The sequence below is a fragment of the Lissotriton helveticus genome, chromosome 1_1 (assembly GCF_964261635.1).
Source record: "Lissotriton helveticus chromosome 1_1, aLisHel1.1, whole genome shotgun sequence".
NCBI classification, from domain to species: domain Eukaryota; kingdom Metazoa; phylum Chordata; class Amphibia; order Caudata; family Salamandridae; genus Lissotriton; species Lissotriton helveticus.
In genome coordinates, this window is record NC_136057.1 from 855723413 (window position 1) to 855744111 (window position 20699).

Here is a 20699-nt window from a genome sequence, read left to right on the forward strand (position 1 = left end):
GAGTGGGAGAAAGGACGTGCCCAGGCATACCCACATTGCAGTTTAAATACAATATATCAGTGTTAGTGACTAGCGTTTAATAGTGAAGAGAACAGCCATGTTCTTAGTGTCTTTTGAAATTTAAGGTTGGTGTCGATACTTCTTATTCCGGCAGGCACTGAATTACAGGGTGTAGTTGTCTCTCCGGAGAACGTGGTACCTCCAATTTGAAAATGTCTGTGTGAAGGCACTATTAATAAACATAATGAAATCTATCGAGAGCAGAAATTGGTTTTCGATTAATCACTTTCAATAAACCCCGCACTCCGCCCCACTCCCACATGTATACCACATTTGCCCATACAAGAAACTTGTATGGGCAAATGCAAAATTTTCTTGTCCATATCAGGACAAGAAAAGCCAACGTACACATTCGTCTCGTAGTGGTAATTTGTTGGCCGCAGTTTATCAGGACTACAAGGAAACATGTATATACTTTGCATATTTTGTAATGTTTTGTCCTGACAAACTTCCTTATAATTGTCTCTTGGCCCTTCTAGGTCGTTCTCTTTGGTAGGTTGGTTTTGCACTCACTTTGCACGGGGAGGGAGTAGCTTCTGTCCCGGAGTAGGCCACCTTGCTACCTTGTCCGACTCTTGTTGTGTCCTGCCTTCCGGCAGGGGCTGGGCTGCGAGCGCCGTCTCCGTTTGCTACCCCCCCATCTTTGGTAGGACAACTTCCTTCCCAGCCGTGAGGCATCCCAGAGTGAGTGGTCCTACACACCTGTCCCTAGGCCAACTCACACAGCCGTGAGGCATCTGAAGGTGAGTGGACCTATTCTGGCACACCGCCCTCCGGTGTGCCTCCGTACCAACCAATATCAGCGTAGTTCTTCGCCACGCTGTCTGGGAGGCTTCTGTCTCCCCGCGGCTCCCCCCAACTACGTCCTGTCCTTCCTTGTTTGCACCCTGCCAAGACCATCACCCCCCACAGGTTGGCCCGACTTGAGCATCTACCCATTCTATCCTTCATGAGGATGTCTTCTTCCCTTTTTTCTCCCTCGGTGCCCCCCCCATGAGGCTTCCCGAGGGGCCTGCAGGAGCATTGCCTCTACTTTTCCCGGGTGGTAGGCCGCGCTTGCAGAGTTTTTTTTTTTATAGCGCAAACTTGATTCGAACCGAACCAGGTATCAGAGCGCCTTACATAGCACCAGTTACGTTACATGAGGACACACCTTCGTTTTGTTAGGCACGGGGAGATTAAGTGATTTGCCCAGAATCACAGGAGGTTTAGCGACATTACCGAGACTCTAACCCATTTTTCCTGATTCGAGGTCGAGCGCCCTAGCCGCTAGGCCAACTCCCCTCCCCTTGGCTCCCTCCGTGCGCCCCTGCCCTGTGTCATCGCAATGGCCTGTGTGGTCGGCGCCTTCTCTCCACCTTTCGTAATTCCTTCCTCTCCTATATTTCTTGCATTCCTTCCGCTCCTGCCCTGCAAGGCAGGGGAGGTATGGCCCCTCTGGGCCTGTTGCCCCTTATCTATCCCCCCATTGGCCTCATCAGCACGCCCCCCGGATTGGTGCCATCGGTGCCAGCTCAGGGTCCCCGTCTGCTCACAGAGTACCAATATCATCATGAGGGAGGAGGGGCAGGACGCGCACACGCGCAGTGCCCTCCTTTTCAGTCAATAGAAAAACAAACTTTAAAAAACGTACGATACAGAGGCAAGTTTCTTCTCAAAAAGCCTCCATTGTTACAAGTTCACCATCTAGTGGCCAGAAGGCGAATAGGCCCAGCCTGCATGCTAAAGTAATTACATCTAGCTAGGATATTTGCATTTTCGGCATGAATAAGGGTGGAAATACTGACATTTCACAAAGATTAAAGACTGACAGGTGTTTATCGCCTGTTATATCTAATGAAAATGGAGATTCTATTTTGTATAAAAACGTTTCTTACCCAAACATTGATATTGACACAGAGGCAAGGAAATTTAAAATTGTTCCTGTTTTGTTGGATATTTCTAGTCAGAAGGGCGCTGATCAGTTTACCATATCCAAGGGCCCTGAGGGACACGATCAATGGATGTGGATACCACAAGAAATTACTGATGAACGCAGATTACTAAATTTACAGGAGAAAAGTATGGTTCTGATGGCGAAATCTGACGTTTTGCAGTCCAACGAGGGCGAATACTGTCAGGCACAATAAGGGGCAGTAGGAACGTACCAGTCAGGCATCAAGCGTATAGGATATGGAAAGGGGAATTCATTGACTTTTTTAGGCTTCTTCACTGGGAGATACAAGCGAAAGAGGGCTCCAAAGAAGAAGCTTGGGAACTTTCAAAACGGCCGAGGGTACCAACAAATATAGACTCGTGGACTTCCGCCTTTCTCATATTCGCTAGCATTTATTGTGAGAAATTTGCAGTTAGAGCAGTATCTCTTTTTAAGTATCTCAATATCATTAGGAAGGCGGCGATTGAATTTGGGGAATACGAATGGCTTCATTATGATGAAGAGTTTAGGGCCCGGTTAGCATTAATGCCGGGCAAACCATGGGGGGAGGTTGACAATGAGCTTTGGATACAGTGGCTGTACCATCAAAGGCCACCCCCATCCATGCACTCAGCCAGTGGATTGGCGGTCCCTTACCGGCCCTTTCAGTTTAGACCCAACCTGGAGGGGGGTGGAGGCATGGAAAAGACCTCAAACAATGGTCTCCGGTGCATGCTGGAATTTCAATAAAGGGTACTGCATTAAAAACGCCTGCAAATACAAACATGAATGTTCCAGGTGCGGTGGCAAACATACAGTCATGCAATGTTTCGGGGAACAGACAACTTGGGGGAACGGTTTCCCCGGCAGAGGAAGATGGTTTACAACGCAGTTTGGTAACAAGGGCTTTTACACCAATCAAAGGTGGATATTTTATGTAACTGGTTACAGTTCTACCCAGACACACAGGATGCTGCTCTATTACAATGGGGTTTCTAGAAGGTTTCAAGCTAGGATACCAAGGCCCACGAAGCCCCAGATTTGCGCAAAATTTGAAATCTGCCAATACTTTTCCACACATAGTCAGGAAGAAATTACTGACGGAGGTTCAAGAAGGCCGAATGGCAGGTCCATTTAATTATTGCCCCCTGGAAAATGTAATTGTGTCTCCGCTAGGCGTAGTCCAAAAAAAGACTGAGGGCGAGTTCAGGATGATTCAACATCTATCATGGCCACAAGGTTATTCTGTCAATGATTTCATTGCCGAAGAGGACTCCATGGTACATTTTGAATCGTTGGATTCGGCTTTAGTTATGATCAGGAAAACGGGGGAGTGGTCAGAGTTAGCCACGTGTGACATTCAGCCCGCTTTCAGGTTACTGCCGGTACACCCATCTGACTTTTCATTACTAGGCATATTTTTTGAAGGGCAACATTTTGTTGACAAGACTCTTCCTATGGGCTGTGCCATCTCATGCAAATTATTTGAGGCATTTAGTTATTTTCTTCAGTGATGCTTTTCTTTCCACCCAGGACATAAGGGCATTACACACTATCTGGATGATTTTCTTTTTATGGGCGCAGCCAATTCCCATCAATGTGCAGCTGCTTTACATGATTTTAAACTTTTTGCAGATAAACTGGGAAGATATTAGAAATAACAAGGCTCTTAGACCATGCACGCACCATACAAAAATTTACTTTGGTGGAAGCACAATGTTTACTAGGACACCTAAACTTTGCCTGTATGGTCATACGTGCTGGCAGGTCCTTTTGCAGGCGTTTTGGTTTCTCTATGTCAGGGATGAAGCTCTCCCACCACAGAATAAGGGTCACAGCACACATGCGAGCGGATTTCGAGGTTTGGTCTAAATTTTTATCAGACTTCAATGGCATAACACTTTGGTCTTTAGACGAAGATTTTGTCTGGCAACTGCAACTTTTTTCTGATGCTTCTGGTGCCCATGGTTTCGGCCTCTTTTGGGATGGTAAGTGGTGTGCGGAGAAATGGCCGGGAAATTGGGTTGCCGAAAAGAAGAGTATTGCCTTCTTGGAATTTTTTCCACTTATAGTGGATCTTGCAGTATGGGGTCACAAACTGGCCAACAGAACAGTACTATTTAATGTTGATAACAAGACAGTGGTGGATTTAGTAAATGGGCAGAAGGCGAAAGACAAACAGATGTTACAGATATTTATGCCAGGATGTTTAAAGTTTAACATTGTCTTCAAGGTTAAACACATTGCAGGCATAGCAAATAATATCGCGGATGCCCTGTCTTGTTTTCAGTGGGAGAGATTCCGTGGTTTGGCGCCCAGAGCGGACTTTCGGAGGACTACCATTCCCAGCGAGATATGGAATTTGGGGATATGAATGCCAATCAGCTCGTCGAGAACTCCCTAGCAAAAAGCCCCAAATTGGCTTACAGAAGAGCTTGGCTGGAATTTTTAGATTCAGGTGCTACGTTTAGAATTTGCAATAGAGTGGGTTTACAACAGCGTAGAGAGGATGTAGTACAATTTATTATGCTTAATATCAAAAAGAACGTTTCCTCCACCACTATAGCTGGCAAGTTAGCAGATATCTCCTTCTATGGGAAATCATTCTGGGGATATAAGCCCTCAGCAGGTGAGATGGGTAAGAGAATGCTACAAGGTTGGTCCAAGACAAAAAAGAGGGGTTCATACCAGAGAGATACTTTATCGCTAAAGTTGTTATCCAAGATAATCACAATTTTGCCCAAGATTTGTTTTTCTGAATTTGAGTTCCATTTGAATAAATTTTGCATGGTCTTGCTCTATTTTGGAGCTTTCGGGGTGTCAGAACTACTGGGTACTGCCATTAACGATGACTTAAAGACAACACAGGTATCTCGGCTTCATTCACACATTGAAATTTTCCTAGAGCACTCAAAAACTGACCAGACGGGTAGAGGTTCAACGGTGATCTTGCAGGCTATATGAGGGTTTCTCTGCCCTATAAAAGCATGGTCTGATTTTTTAAACATAGGAGGTGCGGTTTCAATATTTCTTTTTCGTTATCAAGATGGCTCACAACTCAAAGCATCACAATTGTTAGCCATACTAAGAAAGTCTCTGAAGAGTATTGGTGAGAACCCCAAAAAATTTGGTACACACTTTTTTCGCATTGGGGTGGCCTCAGAAGCGGCCATATGGGGTTTTTCCTTTGGTGACGTTAAGAAATTAGGGCGATGGTCTTCCAATTGTTTTTTTCGCTACATCAGTAAACTGGAACATGACATTTAAGGGCAGGGATATTAATTGTTTTTTTCTTTCTAGGTGTGGAACACTCGCACCAGCAAGTATGGCTAATTGGCCATTCCTTCATCAAATGGGCAGCCACCCAGGCAGAAAAACGGCACTTTGGCAAGAATCTGAGTTTTTCTTCTAATGAAGTCATTCTATCATGGTGGGGAAGAAGCGGTATGAAATGTGGCCAGCTTTTGCCGCTAATAAGTGAGTTATCCTCTAAAATAATGCCGGAATTGGTTTTGATACATCTTGGAGAAAATGACCTGGCTCGATTGTCAGGTTTGGGGCTGTTGATAGACATTAAAACTGATCTTGAAGTCTTATCAAAGACATGGCGCAGAACTCAACTCATCCTCACAGCTCTCAAGCCCCGCAAAATATGGAGAGGGGCGGACAGTTTCACCGCTGTAGAACGAGTAAGACAGAAAGTTAATTGTGATTTACAAAGTTTTTGCTTCGCAATGGTATACATTGGTTGGTTTATGATGAGGTTTAATAAGGAAGATTTTCAGTTTTTTAAACATAACGGAGTTCACTTGTCTTTTATTGGAAACAAAATGTATATTTTGAACATAAGTGAAATGATTGCTGGGATTTTAAATTTAAATACATGGTGTTGAGAATATGATGTTTAAGCGACAGCATACATATACATGCATGTTTTTCAGCAACTGTTCCTTTTTTGTCTAACAGTTCACCCTTTCTGTCACTCTACTTTCCCCACCCCTCTCCCTCCTTCACTTTTTTTTCTTTCCTACCTCCCCCCCCCAATCAAAATTTATTGCAAACTGTTTACATTAATCCCTTTTTCTCGTTAAATTTCATTAGTTTTTGGGGTGGTAGTTTTTTTCTGTTTATATCTTTATTGTGATGCAGTTATTTACTGTTATGGAGACAGTATAGTTGGTTTCTGTCTTTTTGAAATTGTTCATATTTGAATAAAGATTCATCCTGTTTGGCGACAGTGGTTTGTCACAAAATATTTCTATCATAACAGCTGACAAAGATGTGGGGGGGGGGCAGGAAAAACACCTGCGATAGGCTTTATCCTGGTGGCAGATTTGGAGGAAATCAAGACAGGCAGGAAGGGTTGGGGGCATTAGGAATGGGTTCCGAAAGAGGGAAGCAGGGAAGAGAAGTTGGAGTCAAGAGGTAGGCAGGAGATGGAGATAGGCGTTTGGGGAGGAGGTTTAGGCTGAACAAGGTGGGGAAATAGTTGACATGGGGATATGGCTTAGGGGATGGGGGTGTTAGTTTGGGAAATGTTTATATTATGATCGTTATGCATTTATATTGTGTATTGCCTACCTGTCTAATAAAGTGGCCTTTTACCCCATTTTGGTCTGGGACGTGGTCATTGCCCGATGGGGCTCCTGGCGGTGAAACTCGCAGAGTGTTCGCCCCTGGGCGATTTCGGGCAATTGTACGCCCCTCCCCCGCTTTGTTGGCAGGGGGCCGCAGGGATTGGCTGGTGAGCGCGAGGCGCGAGCGTTGGGCTCCAATGTTCTAAGTTGTGCACTTTTCGCCCGCCAGGCGAGGTAGGGATGCGAAATTTGGACCGCCCTCCCACCCCCTTTTTTCTAATTCTGTATTATTTTACTAGTAATTGTTTTTTCCATATGCATAATTTTCTTTATTGGTGGTTGTCGCTTGGACAGGTAGCAGATTTGGAGGAAATCAAGACAGGCAGGAAGGGTTGGGGGCATTAGGAATAGGTTCGGACAGAGGGAAGCAGGGGAGAGAAGTTGGAGTCAAGAGGCAGGCAGGAGATGGAGATAGGCGTTTGGTGAGGAGGTTTAGGCCGAACAAGGTGGGGAAATAGTTGACATTGGGTTATGGCTTAGGGGATGGCGGTGTTAGTTTGGGAAATGTTTATATTATGATCCGTTATGCATTTATTTTGTGTATTGCCTACCTGTCCAATAAAGCGGCCTTTTACCCCATTTTGGTCTGGGACGTGGTTATTGCACGAACCTTTCTGTGCTGTAAGCAATGTCCTCCGGGCCGTATTTATCTGCCATCAGCATAGCTGAAGCGGTGTTAAATGCCGGAACTTTCAACTGACCAAAACAGTAATACTGGTCCTTTTTCCTGAAGATATTTTCCTGGTGCACAGTGGTATTCTCTTGTTTCAAGTTCACTCAGTAAGGACATCCTTGAAGACCGTTTATGTTACTAACATTTGCGGCGCATTACAAGAGTCTGCAAAATGTTTTCATAAAAATGTGCTTCCTAGAGATTTCCAACTTCAAGGCATGTCACTTAAAGCCGCCAAAGAAATCCAAGCAACTACAGAAAAGTATCAATCTTAAAAGGTACTAAGAGGTTTGTAAAGTACTGCTTTGAAACAGAAATGGACGAGCCAATTCCCTGGAGAAGATCCTTGGGTCCTCGGTTGGTCAGCTGAAGACCAGGGTTACAAACCCAAGTTCTGGAAGTGTCAGGAAGTCCATCACTCAAGCACACCTGCAGGACGGTGCAGAAATCTACCTGAAAAGCCATTTAATCTCATCAGGCAGTTCCTCCTGGAGGCCGGTGCCCCCGGAGGCCATTGTTTGAAGGACGCTCTCCCTGGCTCTTCAGGGTTTATTGCAACAGAGATGGGGAGAGATCTACCGTTGGTATCTATTGATACATTGTCAGGATTGCAGGACTGAAGCCCAGTAAGAATATGTATTTGTAGCAGTAAAAGAATGGCTCTGATGTCATTTAAAAAAGCTGATTAAAGTTACTTGAACATTATATTTAACTATATAAGATGCTAGTGTTGATAGATTGGAGTGTGCTGTATGGAGTGTCTTGCTGCTACAAGCATTGTTTGACAAAATCTCGCCACATTGCTAACAAGCAACTGTTAGCTAGAGTTTAACTGCATCCAGATTTGTCATTCATGGAGCAAGCAAGAGATTTAGAAAAAACTCATTATACTGAACTAGATTTTTTCAAAAAATATGTATTAACATATGTTAAGTGACGTATAACATATGGTTTCCAGGGCCTAGTAAGTTATTTGAATTGGGGATGGGTAGGAAATGCATTAAAGCACAGACTTGTATGCTTTGAAGTTCTGAAGATGCTAAGGGTGTTTTACTGTGATGAGACATAATTACTCCCTGTTGTTGCAAAGTGGTGGAACTCTGCTTCTGGTGTGGCTCATAGACAAAGATGTCACAGTCACTGACTTCACCCGCCTGCAACGGGATCTCTATTACCCTGGAAAAGAGAAGGCGGGTGCCACCTGCACTGTGAAAACACGAAGCAGCATCTCCGTTTTTTCATATGTATGCGTTGCCCTGGGGACAGCATGAGTTTGCGGCTGCCCTGGGGGCAGCGTATACATCATAATAAGGTGCATTGTGATTGTTTGCGGCCGGCACACCTTTTAAAAGGTGCGCCGGGCACAAACAATCCCAATGCCTAATATGGCCCATAGTGCTTAAATTAAATTTGGAAGCATCTAGAAAATGATTCAAGGACTTATTTTAATAATAATATAGTTATTTAAAATCCAACTTAATGGTCAATTGGATTTTCTATTACTATTTAGAAAATTACACTTTAGAAAGGTGTAATTTTTGAGAGAAAGCCAAAAGGATCCTTTCTGCCACTGTCCAATGTCACCTGACTATTGTTGGCTTCCCTGTGGTGAGATGTGGATAGCTCGTAGACAGTGGGCAAGGGGCTTGGATGTGGAGAGTTGTTTTCTTCCTTGAGCAGGATGGTCTGGAGGCTGTGCTGAGCCCCTTCCTTAGCTTTGGAGGATGCTTGTACAAACACTGCAGATGTAGCTCACACATAGGCATGTTTCATCTTTGTCAGCTTGGCTCCAAACCAAATGGGAGTGGGTCCTGCCCCAGAACTGGTTTGGAGTGATAAGGGAGAGTTTGCCCATAGACACACCTCTGGGTGAGCACTGGGAACTCTGACAGGGTTAAGACACATTCTGCCATGTTGGATTTAGGTAGAGAGAGGCATTGCAGGATAATTTATAATAAACACACAAGAGGTGATGCAAAAGTGAGTATGGTCACCTCTGGGAACTTTAAGCTCATAGGCTTGGGAGTGCCCAGAAGTTTCCCCCTCCCACAGGCTGGCACTAGACATAAACAGAGCATCCCCAGTACTCACCTTAGAATTCTCTTGGACCTGTGACGAATCAGAAGATGAAGGACTGCCCTGCTAAGCAAAGAACTTGAAGGAAAAGTGAAACTTCTTGCCTTGAACCCAGGACCCAAGAAGTGACTCCAAGGCTCAGAATGCTGACCTGTTTGAGCTACAGGAGGGCAATCAGTTCCTAGGGGTCTTTTCCTGCAACTGCCCAGCTGACCAGTGTCAATCGATCAATCAGCATTTGTAGACTATGGCACTGTCAACCCTGAGGCTTTTTGGGCGCTGGGGTGAGAGGTCTCCCTCGAAATGCCAGGTTTTGAGAAAATAGCAGAAAGAGTGAAAAACCAAAAAGAAAAAGGCAAATCAATGAGCATGACAACAAGTGAGCATACAAAGTAAAACAGGGCAGAACAATGAGCAGAAAAGGCAAATCAGAGCAGAAAAAGACAGAACAATAAACAGGAAAATGCCAAACAGAGAGTAGAAAAATAGCAGAAAACAAAGCAGAATGCAGAAAAATTAGCATAAAAGGCAGAACAGAAAAGAAGAGGTAAAAACAGAAAGCAGAAAAATTTGCATAAAAGGCAAAACAGAGGGCCGAAAAAATTAGCATAAAGGCCAAAAACTGAGGACAAAAAAGAGCAGAAAGTCAAAACAGAGAGCTGAAAAATAAGCAGAAAATGCACAACAGAGGGCAGAAAAAGGAGCCAAAAAGGCAAAACAGAGCAAGAAACGAGCAGAGGCACAAACAGAGGGCATCAGGTAGGCTGGAAGCAGAGTGTAGTGAACTGTAGACATGCTGGACAAGGGAACTGTCACAGGGAGAGCTGTCACAGGGACCTGGGAACTAGTATCAACTGGACCTACCCCGGACTATGATGCTGTTCTCTGCTGGAGTGAATCCTAACCCCCAATCGGTGCCTCTCAGGGCCTAAATCCTTGGCTGGTGTGCTTATCCTGTCTCTAAACGACAAGAAGTGTGACTTAGTAATACATTTTGGCAACTTTCTTCCGAGAGAACTGACAGAGCGGAACCGCCATCAAAGATGCAGACTTGATGTCCAATCGTGGGTTGGCCTCAGCCTCACTGAGAGAGATCCAACTACCTGTAAAGCTTCTAAGTCCAAACACAGAAGGCTTCATAGTGATCTAAGCCTAGCAGCAGCCATCAACGTTGAGGGCTCCCTGTGCCCAAACTTTGAACTTCGCCCACTTGACGTTATCCTGCCTACATCACACCTGCACCCCGGTCTCAAACAGCCATCAATGAACCCTGCTTCGGATCCAGCTTTCCACTTACCCTGCTAACAACTCGTCAAAGATAATTTTTTCTCCATAAAAGAACCTGGTCCCTGCCTCTGACTGCGCTCCATAGTGGTCAGTCTCAACTTTTGACTTTAACCTGACAGCATGACCAGATAACAGTGTTGGACACTTTGTGCATTGTGGCACTATTGATAATGCAACTTTTATAAATTCATGTCTCCAATACTCATTGGATTTTTGTCATGTTGGTGCCATTTTATTTATGAGAATATTCTTTAGTTTTCTAAATTGGTTTGCGACTTTGCTTTTGTTGTGTTTTCACTTTATTACTGTTTGAATGCTGCATTAATACTTTATACCTTGACTCTAAGTTGAGCCTGACTGCTTCTGTGCCAACCGACCAGCGGGTTAAGCACAGATTTATTTTGTGACTTTTTTGGTTCATCCTGACAGAGCTTGTGATTATTAGCTCAAGTGGGTTCTCACCTGCCTCAAATACTACTGCAATTTCTCACATTTTCACATTAGATCACCTTCTCCATCTCACTCATTATCATCGTTGGCCGCTTTTCCTCTACTCTTTTCAATCCTTCTCTTCCCCCTACACTAATCTTGTCCCCTGCCTGCTCACTCTCTGACTCTATCCCCCTTTCCTTTTTGATCTTACAGTTCTTCTCTATTAACTTCCTTTTCACCCTTTCCTCTCCCAATCGCACCTTACTCTAGCCTTGTTTACCACCATTTCTCCTCTTTTCTCGTGCTCAGTTCCATTAACATAACCTTCATCATCCAAATCATCATGCTACTGAAAATTATTTGTGACATTGAAAGTTTTCTGGATCCACATATGAATAGTCCAACCACATTACAGAAAACAATCCTATGTGTGATGAACTTACAGGAAAGAGGACGATAGGTACAGTCAGAGTTACAGCCACCAGCACTGCCAAGCGAACACACAGAAGAAGGGTATCAAACTTGTAAACTTTGATGAATGTGTGAAGCAATTCATCTTGAACTTCTCCTACAAAAGGAAAAGATTATTGTGAGCAAAGAGTACAAATGAAGAACTGTGTGCATCAAATTCCAAACATAAACCTTTCAATGGCGATATCTGAAAACATGCTCAATCAGACTGGGTAGCAAGTACTTTAATATGTGAGAGATGTAATCAAGAACACTGAGAGTACATCTGCTACAGCTACTGCACTTTCAGAAGGTTCCTCCTAGTTCATCATTAGCAGGGAAAAAATGGGGAGTATTTTGTCAATATTTATAGATCCAGAAACATTGACCATCACACTGTCAGTGTGTAATCTTTTTCAACTTTGTGTGATAATTTGTTATTCTGGCAAACTGATTTTTACCAAAATACTGAGGCATAAAAAGTTAATCCAATAGTGTGAGTTGTGCATTTAGCAGAGTATATTTTCATGATAGGAAGCCGATCTTATTAAGTACTATACTTTGGGTTACATAGTGCCCGCCACAGTACATACACATGTCAGGGATAAAACCAGAAGCTTGCTCTTTCTAACTTCTAATCAGAGAAGAAAATGTCTGCTATAACAGATGTAAACATGTTGGATAGCATTGGGAGCATGCTGTTTAATAATGCCCGCTGTAGTAGATGTAAATGTCAGGAATAGTGCCAGAAGTACGTTGTTTCATTCTTTAGGTATGGGGAATAATGCTGGCTACTTTACATCTGGGGAATAATGCCTGCTATTATAGATGTAAATGTCAGGGATAGTGCTGGGAGTATGTGTTTCATACTTTACTTCTGGGGAATAATGCCTTCTGTTGTAAATGGAAATGTCAGAGATGGTGCTGGGGGAATGATCTTTGCATATTTTTAGTTCATAAGGATGTCTCCAGATAATAACTTCTCAATGTGGTGCAAATTGCCATTTCATACTGAATAGCCCTCTGTTTTCTCAAAAAAAGTAGCTGTCAGGAAGCTGCATTGTGGTCTATTAATGCAGGCAAATTCTTCATGTACATAAAACTCTCAGGTATGGGTTGGGCATCGAACAGGAAGAACCCAGAGACATTTGGCAATGTGTGCAAAGGTTTCTACTTTCTTAAATCCGCATCCAATGTATCTTACATATTCTATGTAGGTCCATGAAATTAGGATGCATACTAACCACTGAATATGTACATTTGTTCTATTTACATACATTGAATCTCACATGTGCTTAGGTGGACAGGTAGATCATCTAGCAGTGATCTAACTCTCATAGATCTATTTTACGCTAAATCCCCTTATGATATATTAATCCCTTTGGTCAAAGTCACACCAACAATATTCATGTATAGTAAATAATTCAATTAAATAACCAGACTGGCCTGTGCCTTGGGGAGCACCTCTCTCAGAAATTAGTTATCCCTTAATATGTCTTGAGAAAGGGATTAATTTGGCTTACAGCGCTACCATGTCGATGGACTTTGACCATTACTATGGTACAGTACGCTTCAAAGGAGCCAACACAAACCAACCACATGATATATTTAGTGTTCACATTACCACCCTGGCAAGTGATTAAAGGACTCATCTATGACATGTTGTGTAGTTCAAAAGAGGAATGCTCCAACAGTTCACTTGTTCACTCACCATAGAAAGTAAGGTAGCCAAACAAAGCAGCCAGCAAGTACATCACCAACATTGCTGTGATTGACATGTTTGAAACATTCTGCATCTTTCTGCGAGAGCGGCTATGGAAATAGAAGAGGACAATTGAGATCGCACTGGTAGTGTACCATAACTTAGCGGGCGGATGGGTGAGGTATCTAACAATTATAATTTCACTCAAAACTTGAAATTGGTGTATTAGAACGGCACACACAAAATAATACAATGGAACATGAAAACATTGTCAAGCAACAGCCGGCCATAAATCACTGTGAACTGCTACCATCTCACTGAAAACCAGTGAAAAGGCTTAATCTGGCCAAAACATGTAGTTTTACACTTTAAAACATAGATGCTTAGAATAATTAAAGTGAAGTGCAAGACTTTTCTATTGATTAATTGCTTTTTACATCAGCAATTTTACTTGATAAGTCCTTTTTGACATCATCATTCAAAATTTGACTTTACACCACTCAGTAAGATGTCCTTGGTCACACAGCATGCTTCACAGACCATTCACATGTAATGCATTGACCTTGATTAAAAGATCACGACATACACATTTCCACTACATTCACGTACAAAAGCTATGTACAGGCATAAGCATGTTTTAGATTTTTCAAATTGGCCAAGTATTAAGGTGTAATTTTACTTTAGATACTTTTTATGATTCGATTTCCTCTCCGAAAAGAGAGTTCCCGGTAAATTGCAATAACATTGTAGGATGAGTATGGAGGCAGAGGAAATTGACTGCCATTTATTAAATATAGTAATTATAGTTGTATTAGATTTTAACTGATGTGCTATAATTAAAGACAATTTCAAGAGATGCACCATTGTTTTTATGAGTGAGAACATCTACATGTTTTACTTACCCCTTAAGCTCACTGTATATGGGCAGAACCTCAGGATGGCAGACAAATGCAAAAGCAAGGATGGGAATGGTGTAGGCAGTCTGAAAGATAAAAAGAACCAGAGCACTGGTTCAATATATTGTTCACAATGCTTTGATTAAAAGAAAGACCTTGTCTGTAAACATTGCGATTGTGCTGTTAAACCATGGCCATAAAGGATCAACCATACCTGTGAGTTGAAGATAAACAGCTTTGGTTTGCATGCATCATCAGTGTGGGCTTCAAACTCAACTCCACCACTGGTGTCTCGGGCCTGCTTCTCATCGAGTGCTGTTGTTTGCCCATGTGTGTACTCCATCATGAAGTTCACTCCAGAGCTCCGAGTGTGATTCTGGACCATCAAGGGTTGCATGTGAGCCGTGGTGCTGTTTGTCACATTTCCATAACCATGGTCCAACAGAGGGAGCGGGCATGGGATTTGTGTTTTCTTGTAGATCACCTGCACGCAAACACAAAACAAATGCAAAACAGGCTCAATGTACATAATGGGGAAAACGTAATCGAGTTGGTTCACCTCCCTTCATTTACTTATTTGTAGCTTCATTTTGCAAGAATTAAACCTAACTGACGTCAGAGCACTGTACAAAGGAGAGGCAAGTAAAATATAGATCATCAGTAGAGTGAGCAGAAATATGTTGGTAAGAATATCAGAGTATGTACAAAGTGATGAGGGAATTAAATTGCATGGTAGCAGATAACCTAAATGAAACAGTCAACAGAAAACCACAGTAAATTGGAGTTCTTTCATGAAGAAAGAAAACTGGGTAATGTAGTGACAGGCCTACATGGAGGATGACTATAGTCAAGTGGCCTCTTCATTACTTTCATCATGGAGAAGGCGAGTAATGGTGGGCAAGGAAAATGGCACAGGTGGCTGAGGTCAGAGTGGTGAAAGGGTCAAGTGCTCCATTGAGCTGAGGGCTTACATCAAATGGGCCAAGAGGGTTTATTGAATAGAACAACCCTCAAGTTTCTATCACACATCTATGCCTGCAGGACGTACAGAAGCTAGAGCTAAAATAACATGAGAAGGCTTTGTAAGATGAACACATTTCGAGACATCTGTGGCAGTTCTATTAAAAGGTAGCACTACACAACACTGCAATCAAAATGTCTCCACTTGTTGCACTAAGGGAGAGAGCATCTCAGAGCCATATCTACTAAATTACGGTGCTGCTTTGCTTTTCTCCACATACACACCTCTGCACCACAATGCGTGTGAGTGATGTCTTGCATAGTTTTTAAACTGGAACATTAGGAAAAATAAAAAGGTTTCTTCTTGTTAATACATGCCTCAAGGAGGTGTTATTTCTCGGCACAAAGCCCTGCCCCCCAATTTTAGTAGATAGTGTTTTGCGTTGAAAACCGTGGGATACCCTTTTAATGCAAATTAGAGCACACTGGCACAAAAGGCTGTTTGCATTACTTCATTTTTCCACTGGAAAGTAAATACTTTATCAAGGCTTTGTGGTGGTTTACATCATTTTATGTGACTTTAAGCCAGCGCAAAGTTTTGATAAATCCGTCTTCTGACGTTGGGTCAGTGTGCAGTGAGACAAGCTGCAACCCCAAATCAAAAACCACTTGGCCTTTAAAATCTCAAATGGAATTGAAATGATGTTGCACATCAGGTTGTGATAAAATCTTGATTTTCTAAAGACATTATGCCCACTTGTACACATTTAATGTATTGTATTGACCTGATTTACTTTACAGTCTTGCATTGAGAACACGTTTATTTACATGTAAATTTGTTGTTAACAATGTTGTTAAGGGATCAGTACTGCCTAAATTAACTGCCAAATGTGAAGGTTGTCTGTCTAAGAAAATAATCAGACACATGCTCTGGAATTGTTACACCAACCCATTAGATTTAAGCTTTTGCAACTTTAGTGGTTCAATTCTTAAGGCCGCAATTGGCCATTAAACAATATCCATTTTTGTATTTCACAAGGCTTTTGCACGTATCACCTCATTGGAATTTTTATTGAGTAGGCCCTTGGATATACTTGTTGTTTATCTTCAAACTAGCATAATTTATAGCAGGTTTTATATGAGTACAATAAATATATCCTCTTACCACACTGACAAAGAAAACCATGCACGTCAGAGAAAATCCACTTGTGTAGCCAAGATAACCTATAAAACAATAATGTGTATATATATATATATTTAATCAATTGGACTTACAACATGGCCAAAAAAAGAAATGAGAAAAGGTTACAATTGACTTACCTAAATTTTTAAGAAAGGAAAGTGGAAGAATAATAGATATGGACACAATAAGAACGAGGTAGTTGCCATTAAGGTACCATTCTCTAAAACAGAAAAAAGAGAAGCATACCAAATTGTGTTAAACTTTATTTCATATTTAGTGTTGCACATAAATTCTCTATGTATGAGTTCTAACAGGAAAAATAATATTTAGTTACAGCTCTATGTGAATTCCAGCATGGGAAAGAAGCAAATCGCCCATCTACTTTTATTTAGTAAAGACACATTTTAATATTATTATATTACTCCTAGCAGTGTCTTCAACGTGCTGCTTAATGTAACCATCCAATGTTTTTATTTATTTCTTGATTCCATACTAGAAACATTTTAATAACAATTTTGTGTCTTCCAAATTCATGACTGTAATTTGTCATTGAAAACTCCAGTGCAGGCAAAAACTCCTAAGTCACTTTTGGGGGTCTTTTTCATAGTCGCAATGCTTTCTGACCTTCTAAATAATAGTCTTAACTTTTAAATAAAATATCATTTTATATCAAATTGTTTTTCAAAGATAAGGCAACATCAGAAAATTAGGTAGGTACATAAAACCCAAAAAGCTTTTTTCTCTTAGGAAATTTCTTGGTGTAAATGTCCATTATCTAGGTATTTTATTTTTTATTTTTATGAAAGGCGCTAGGCTTGAAAACATTGAGCACAAACTTACCCCGAATTCTCCTCTAGTCTCAAGAATGTTCTGAGGACTTCAGGGAGCTCATATTTCACAATAAACAGATAGCTTGACATTGCTAGAATGGAAACACACAATTGCAATAAAGCAGATTAAAGAGATGACTACCAACAATGTGAAAGATTTTGAAATTACACTAGATAATTTTGAAAACAATTAGTGTTTTAGTACAGTTGACTAACTGGGGGCAACGGATCACATGGAGCAGAACATTATTTATTATTGCTGTACTATAGAATTTATGATCACCAACCCTTACCTCCAATGTTTTGCATTGTAATTGAAATAAAGGCTGCAATTTTCCCTGGCCAACCAAATGCTTTTTCGCCTAATTTTTCATATATTAATGAGCCTGAAAGTAGCAGACAAAATGGATCATGGTCAGGTGCATGTATATTCATTTCAGTATTGAAATAACTACAGAGTTTCTAGAACCACAATCATACCTCCTTCCTTTGATGTTTTCAGTAGAAGATGGACAGAATATAGTGATAATATTGCAACAGCCAAGAGAAGTACCCTGTAACAATAAATGTAATATAGGAATTAGCTTGTTCAAATAAGGCATTGTGTCTTCATCAAACATTTAATATTAAAATGTTAATGATTGTTAAAGAGTTGATTATATCACTGCATAAACTGGCACCGATCACCCACATACAAGGGCACTTTAAATGGAATCCAATTAAAATTAAAATACAATTGTTAATTAATTATATTGTTTTCATAGCCAGGAGAAATTAGGATTGTTGGGAAGAAGTAGCTGATCTATCCTCAATAATGTCATTAGAAGGGATAAAGAAAAAACATCCAGTTCTAGAATGTAGAAGGAAGGGAGATTAACACCACTGACTGTCCTGACCTCAATCCCTCAGAACAAAAATTTATTAATTTTGAACCAAATATTTTCTAATAATTCATTCCAATTAATTTCATTTCGACCATTTGTTTTCAAACAAAAGACCAGGTATGGGATCTGACAACCACTTTCTAAATAAGACCATGAACGTGAGCCTTCAGTGTGACATAATTTTAATACCAGTGCTGTTCACGCAAGAGAGTACTCTAACAAGTGGGTTTGTTGATACCACCATCATGCAAGTCCTCGGCAATCATCTGAAGCAGTGTTGTGCACACAGAGTGACATTATCTGAAATCTCTTTGAACGAACACACAAATACACACATTCACATTATACAAGGAAACAAATACACACACCCACATCAACACAGACACAGACAACACAAGCATGTCTCTCTGCAGATGTATTCTATACTTACACAAATAGTATAATACCAGTGTTGGCCATGGCGTAAGACAGTCCCAGGATCCCGCTGCCCATGATGGCATTGCTGAGGTTAAACACTGACATTCCAACTGAAGTGTCCCCAGGATGCTTTGGGAAGATTAAAGGAGACAAATAAGCATCTGTTCCTGTGGCTTTGAAGCCAAAGGTGTGAATGAAAGTGTTTGATAAAGGAAATGCATCAAATTCAGTAAGCACCTCTCTGATGTTTACTGTTCCAGTCACAGTTTTCATAAGGCTCATTATTTGCCAGCAATCCTAGCTAAGTGGGTGTTTTCTGAAAATGTATTAAATCGCAAGTTAATAAACACATGGCTTACCAACGTTCAGGACAATGTCCTTAGAACCTTATCGTCTACGCGGACTGTCAGCTTGTGAAATACTGCACACTAAAGTCGCAGAAAAGGACGTCATTCTGCATTTCATACTAATTGATTTTTTGAAGGGGTTCAGATAAGGCTGGAAATGCAAACAGGTATTTTGTTTGGTCAAATATTGAAAGTACACAAGGTTCTCTGCACAGCCAGTCTTTCCAAGAACATTTCTTTCTAGGACTATAACCACCTTACAGTTCCAGTATTTGCCCACCATTCACTGAAAGTCTTGCTCTCCAAAGCGAGCTGTCACTTCTACAATTGTGTCTCTGATTTGCTAGACCAGAAAGAGTGATATGGAGAAGGAAGAGGAAGGGGGCCCTTGCCAACAGCGCCAGACACTGTTTGGGAGAGATGGGTTGGACGAAAAATGCCCACTCCGAATGAATTGTGGAAACTGCTTAAGGCACAAAGGGCTAGATGTAGGTAATTTTAATTTACCACCTCTTAAATACCGATTCATACCGAATCGGTATTTAAGAGGTGGTAAAATAGAGGGGGGGAGATGTAGGTATTTCAGGTTCGGTAAATACCGAATCGTTAAGATTCGGTATTTACCGATTCTGTAAATACCGATTCGGTATTGCCCATTGAGTCCTATGGACCTTGCAGCCCATAGGAATCAATGGGCAATACCGATTCTGTAATTACAGAATCGGTAAATACCGATTTTAGCAAGGGTGCAGGGGGTGTCACATTGACACCCTCTGGCACCCCAAAAATAGGCATGTACGCCATGTGGCACACAGACATGCCCTAAGGGCATGTCTGTGTGCCACATGGCACAGGTGTGCATGCACACGTGCATGCACACCTGGATTTGGTATTTTACCACCCAATTGCATTGGGTGGGAAAATACCGATTCTTAAAGCCCTGTGGCACTCTGACATGTGCCAGCTACATCTGCATTTACAGAATCGGTATTTTACCGAGTCTGTATTTACCGATTCGGTAATTTTACCGAATCGGTAAATACAGAATCGGTAAAATACCGATTCTGTAAATGCATGCCCTACATCTCAAAATCCAATTACCGGTCGGTAACGGCCGAATTCGGCCGTTACCGACCGGTAATTGGCCACCTACATCTGGCCCTTAATATTGTAAGCAAAGATAAAATGGCGGTACACGTGCTTCCAAGCCAAGGATTAGTTGCCCAAGAAGAGGGAGGATCTACCTCAGCTACAGGATGGACTCTTATGAACCTCAACCAACAATTTTAGTTTACTTTCATACAATACCAAAATTTTTAGTTTCTGTTTGTACAAACCGACCCCACATCCATGAGCAACACACCAATACGCAGAAACCATACAGGGCCTTGCACTCCATAAGGTCGCCACTATTATAAAATACGCAAACACATTGTCTTATTAACCTACCGAATGGGCCCCGACAACATGCTTTGTAACTAAGTACTACAAAGTGGTACACTATAGAAAACACCTCAAATGAACTATAGTATTCAAATGCAGAAGATGTATGGAGCGAGCAGGTTAGCACTGTAAGCACTTGCTTCTCAAGTTGAAACAGCCAGAGCTTGCTTTCAGTATGATTTATTTACTTTACCATATGGCAGGAGGGGCACCCTCTCTCTTTCCCAGCAATAGATTGAACAAACACACTGAGCGTTCAGCGAATGATAAGGTAATGCGGGTCTGACGTGTTGCTGACCAGCAGAATCCAGTTTGCAGGTTCCATGCAAACAGCAAATGTTAGAAATATCTAAAACTTAAAGCAACTCACTTGTTCATCCTGATATTCCTGCAGCTTCTTTTTTCCGAGAAGGCCATTGGTAAGGAACTTCTGGCTTTCTGCGTCGTCTTCATCGGCATATTGACTAAAATGATGAGGAGAAAAGATATCATTTGATTTCAGGGCCA

General features: G+C 41.7%; 1 protein-coding gene across 2 annotated transcripts in view; it reads right to left on the bottom strand.

Annotated features, from left to right (window-relative positions):
• The window catches only part of SLC38A4 (solute carrier family 38 member 4), a 222491-nt gene that overhangs the window by 36161 nt on the left and 165631 nt on the right, over positions 1-20699 (bottom strand). For both annotated transcript variants that reach the window (XM_078675373.1, XM_078675364.1), the window contains exons 3-13: positions 20563-20656; positions 18416-18531; positions 17582-17655; positions 17395-17487; positions 17112-17193; positions 16409-16491; positions 16254-16312; positions 14343-14612; positions 14135-14214; positions 13242-13342; positions 11524-11648 (exon numbers count right to left, since the gene is read on the bottom strand). In XM_078675373.1, the coding sequence (XP_078531499.1) occupies positions 11524-11648; positions 13242-13342; positions 14135-14214; positions 14343-14612; positions 16254-16312; positions 16409-16491; positions 17112-17193; positions 17395-17487; positions 17582-17655; positions 18416-18531; positions 20563-20656 (1177 nt within the window). The remainder of the gene's footprint in view (positions 1-11523; positions 11649-13241; positions 13343-14134; positions 14215-14342; positions 14613-16253; positions 16313-16408; positions 16492-17111; positions 17194-17394; positions 17488-17581; positions 17656-18415; positions 18532-20562; positions 20657-20699) is intronic.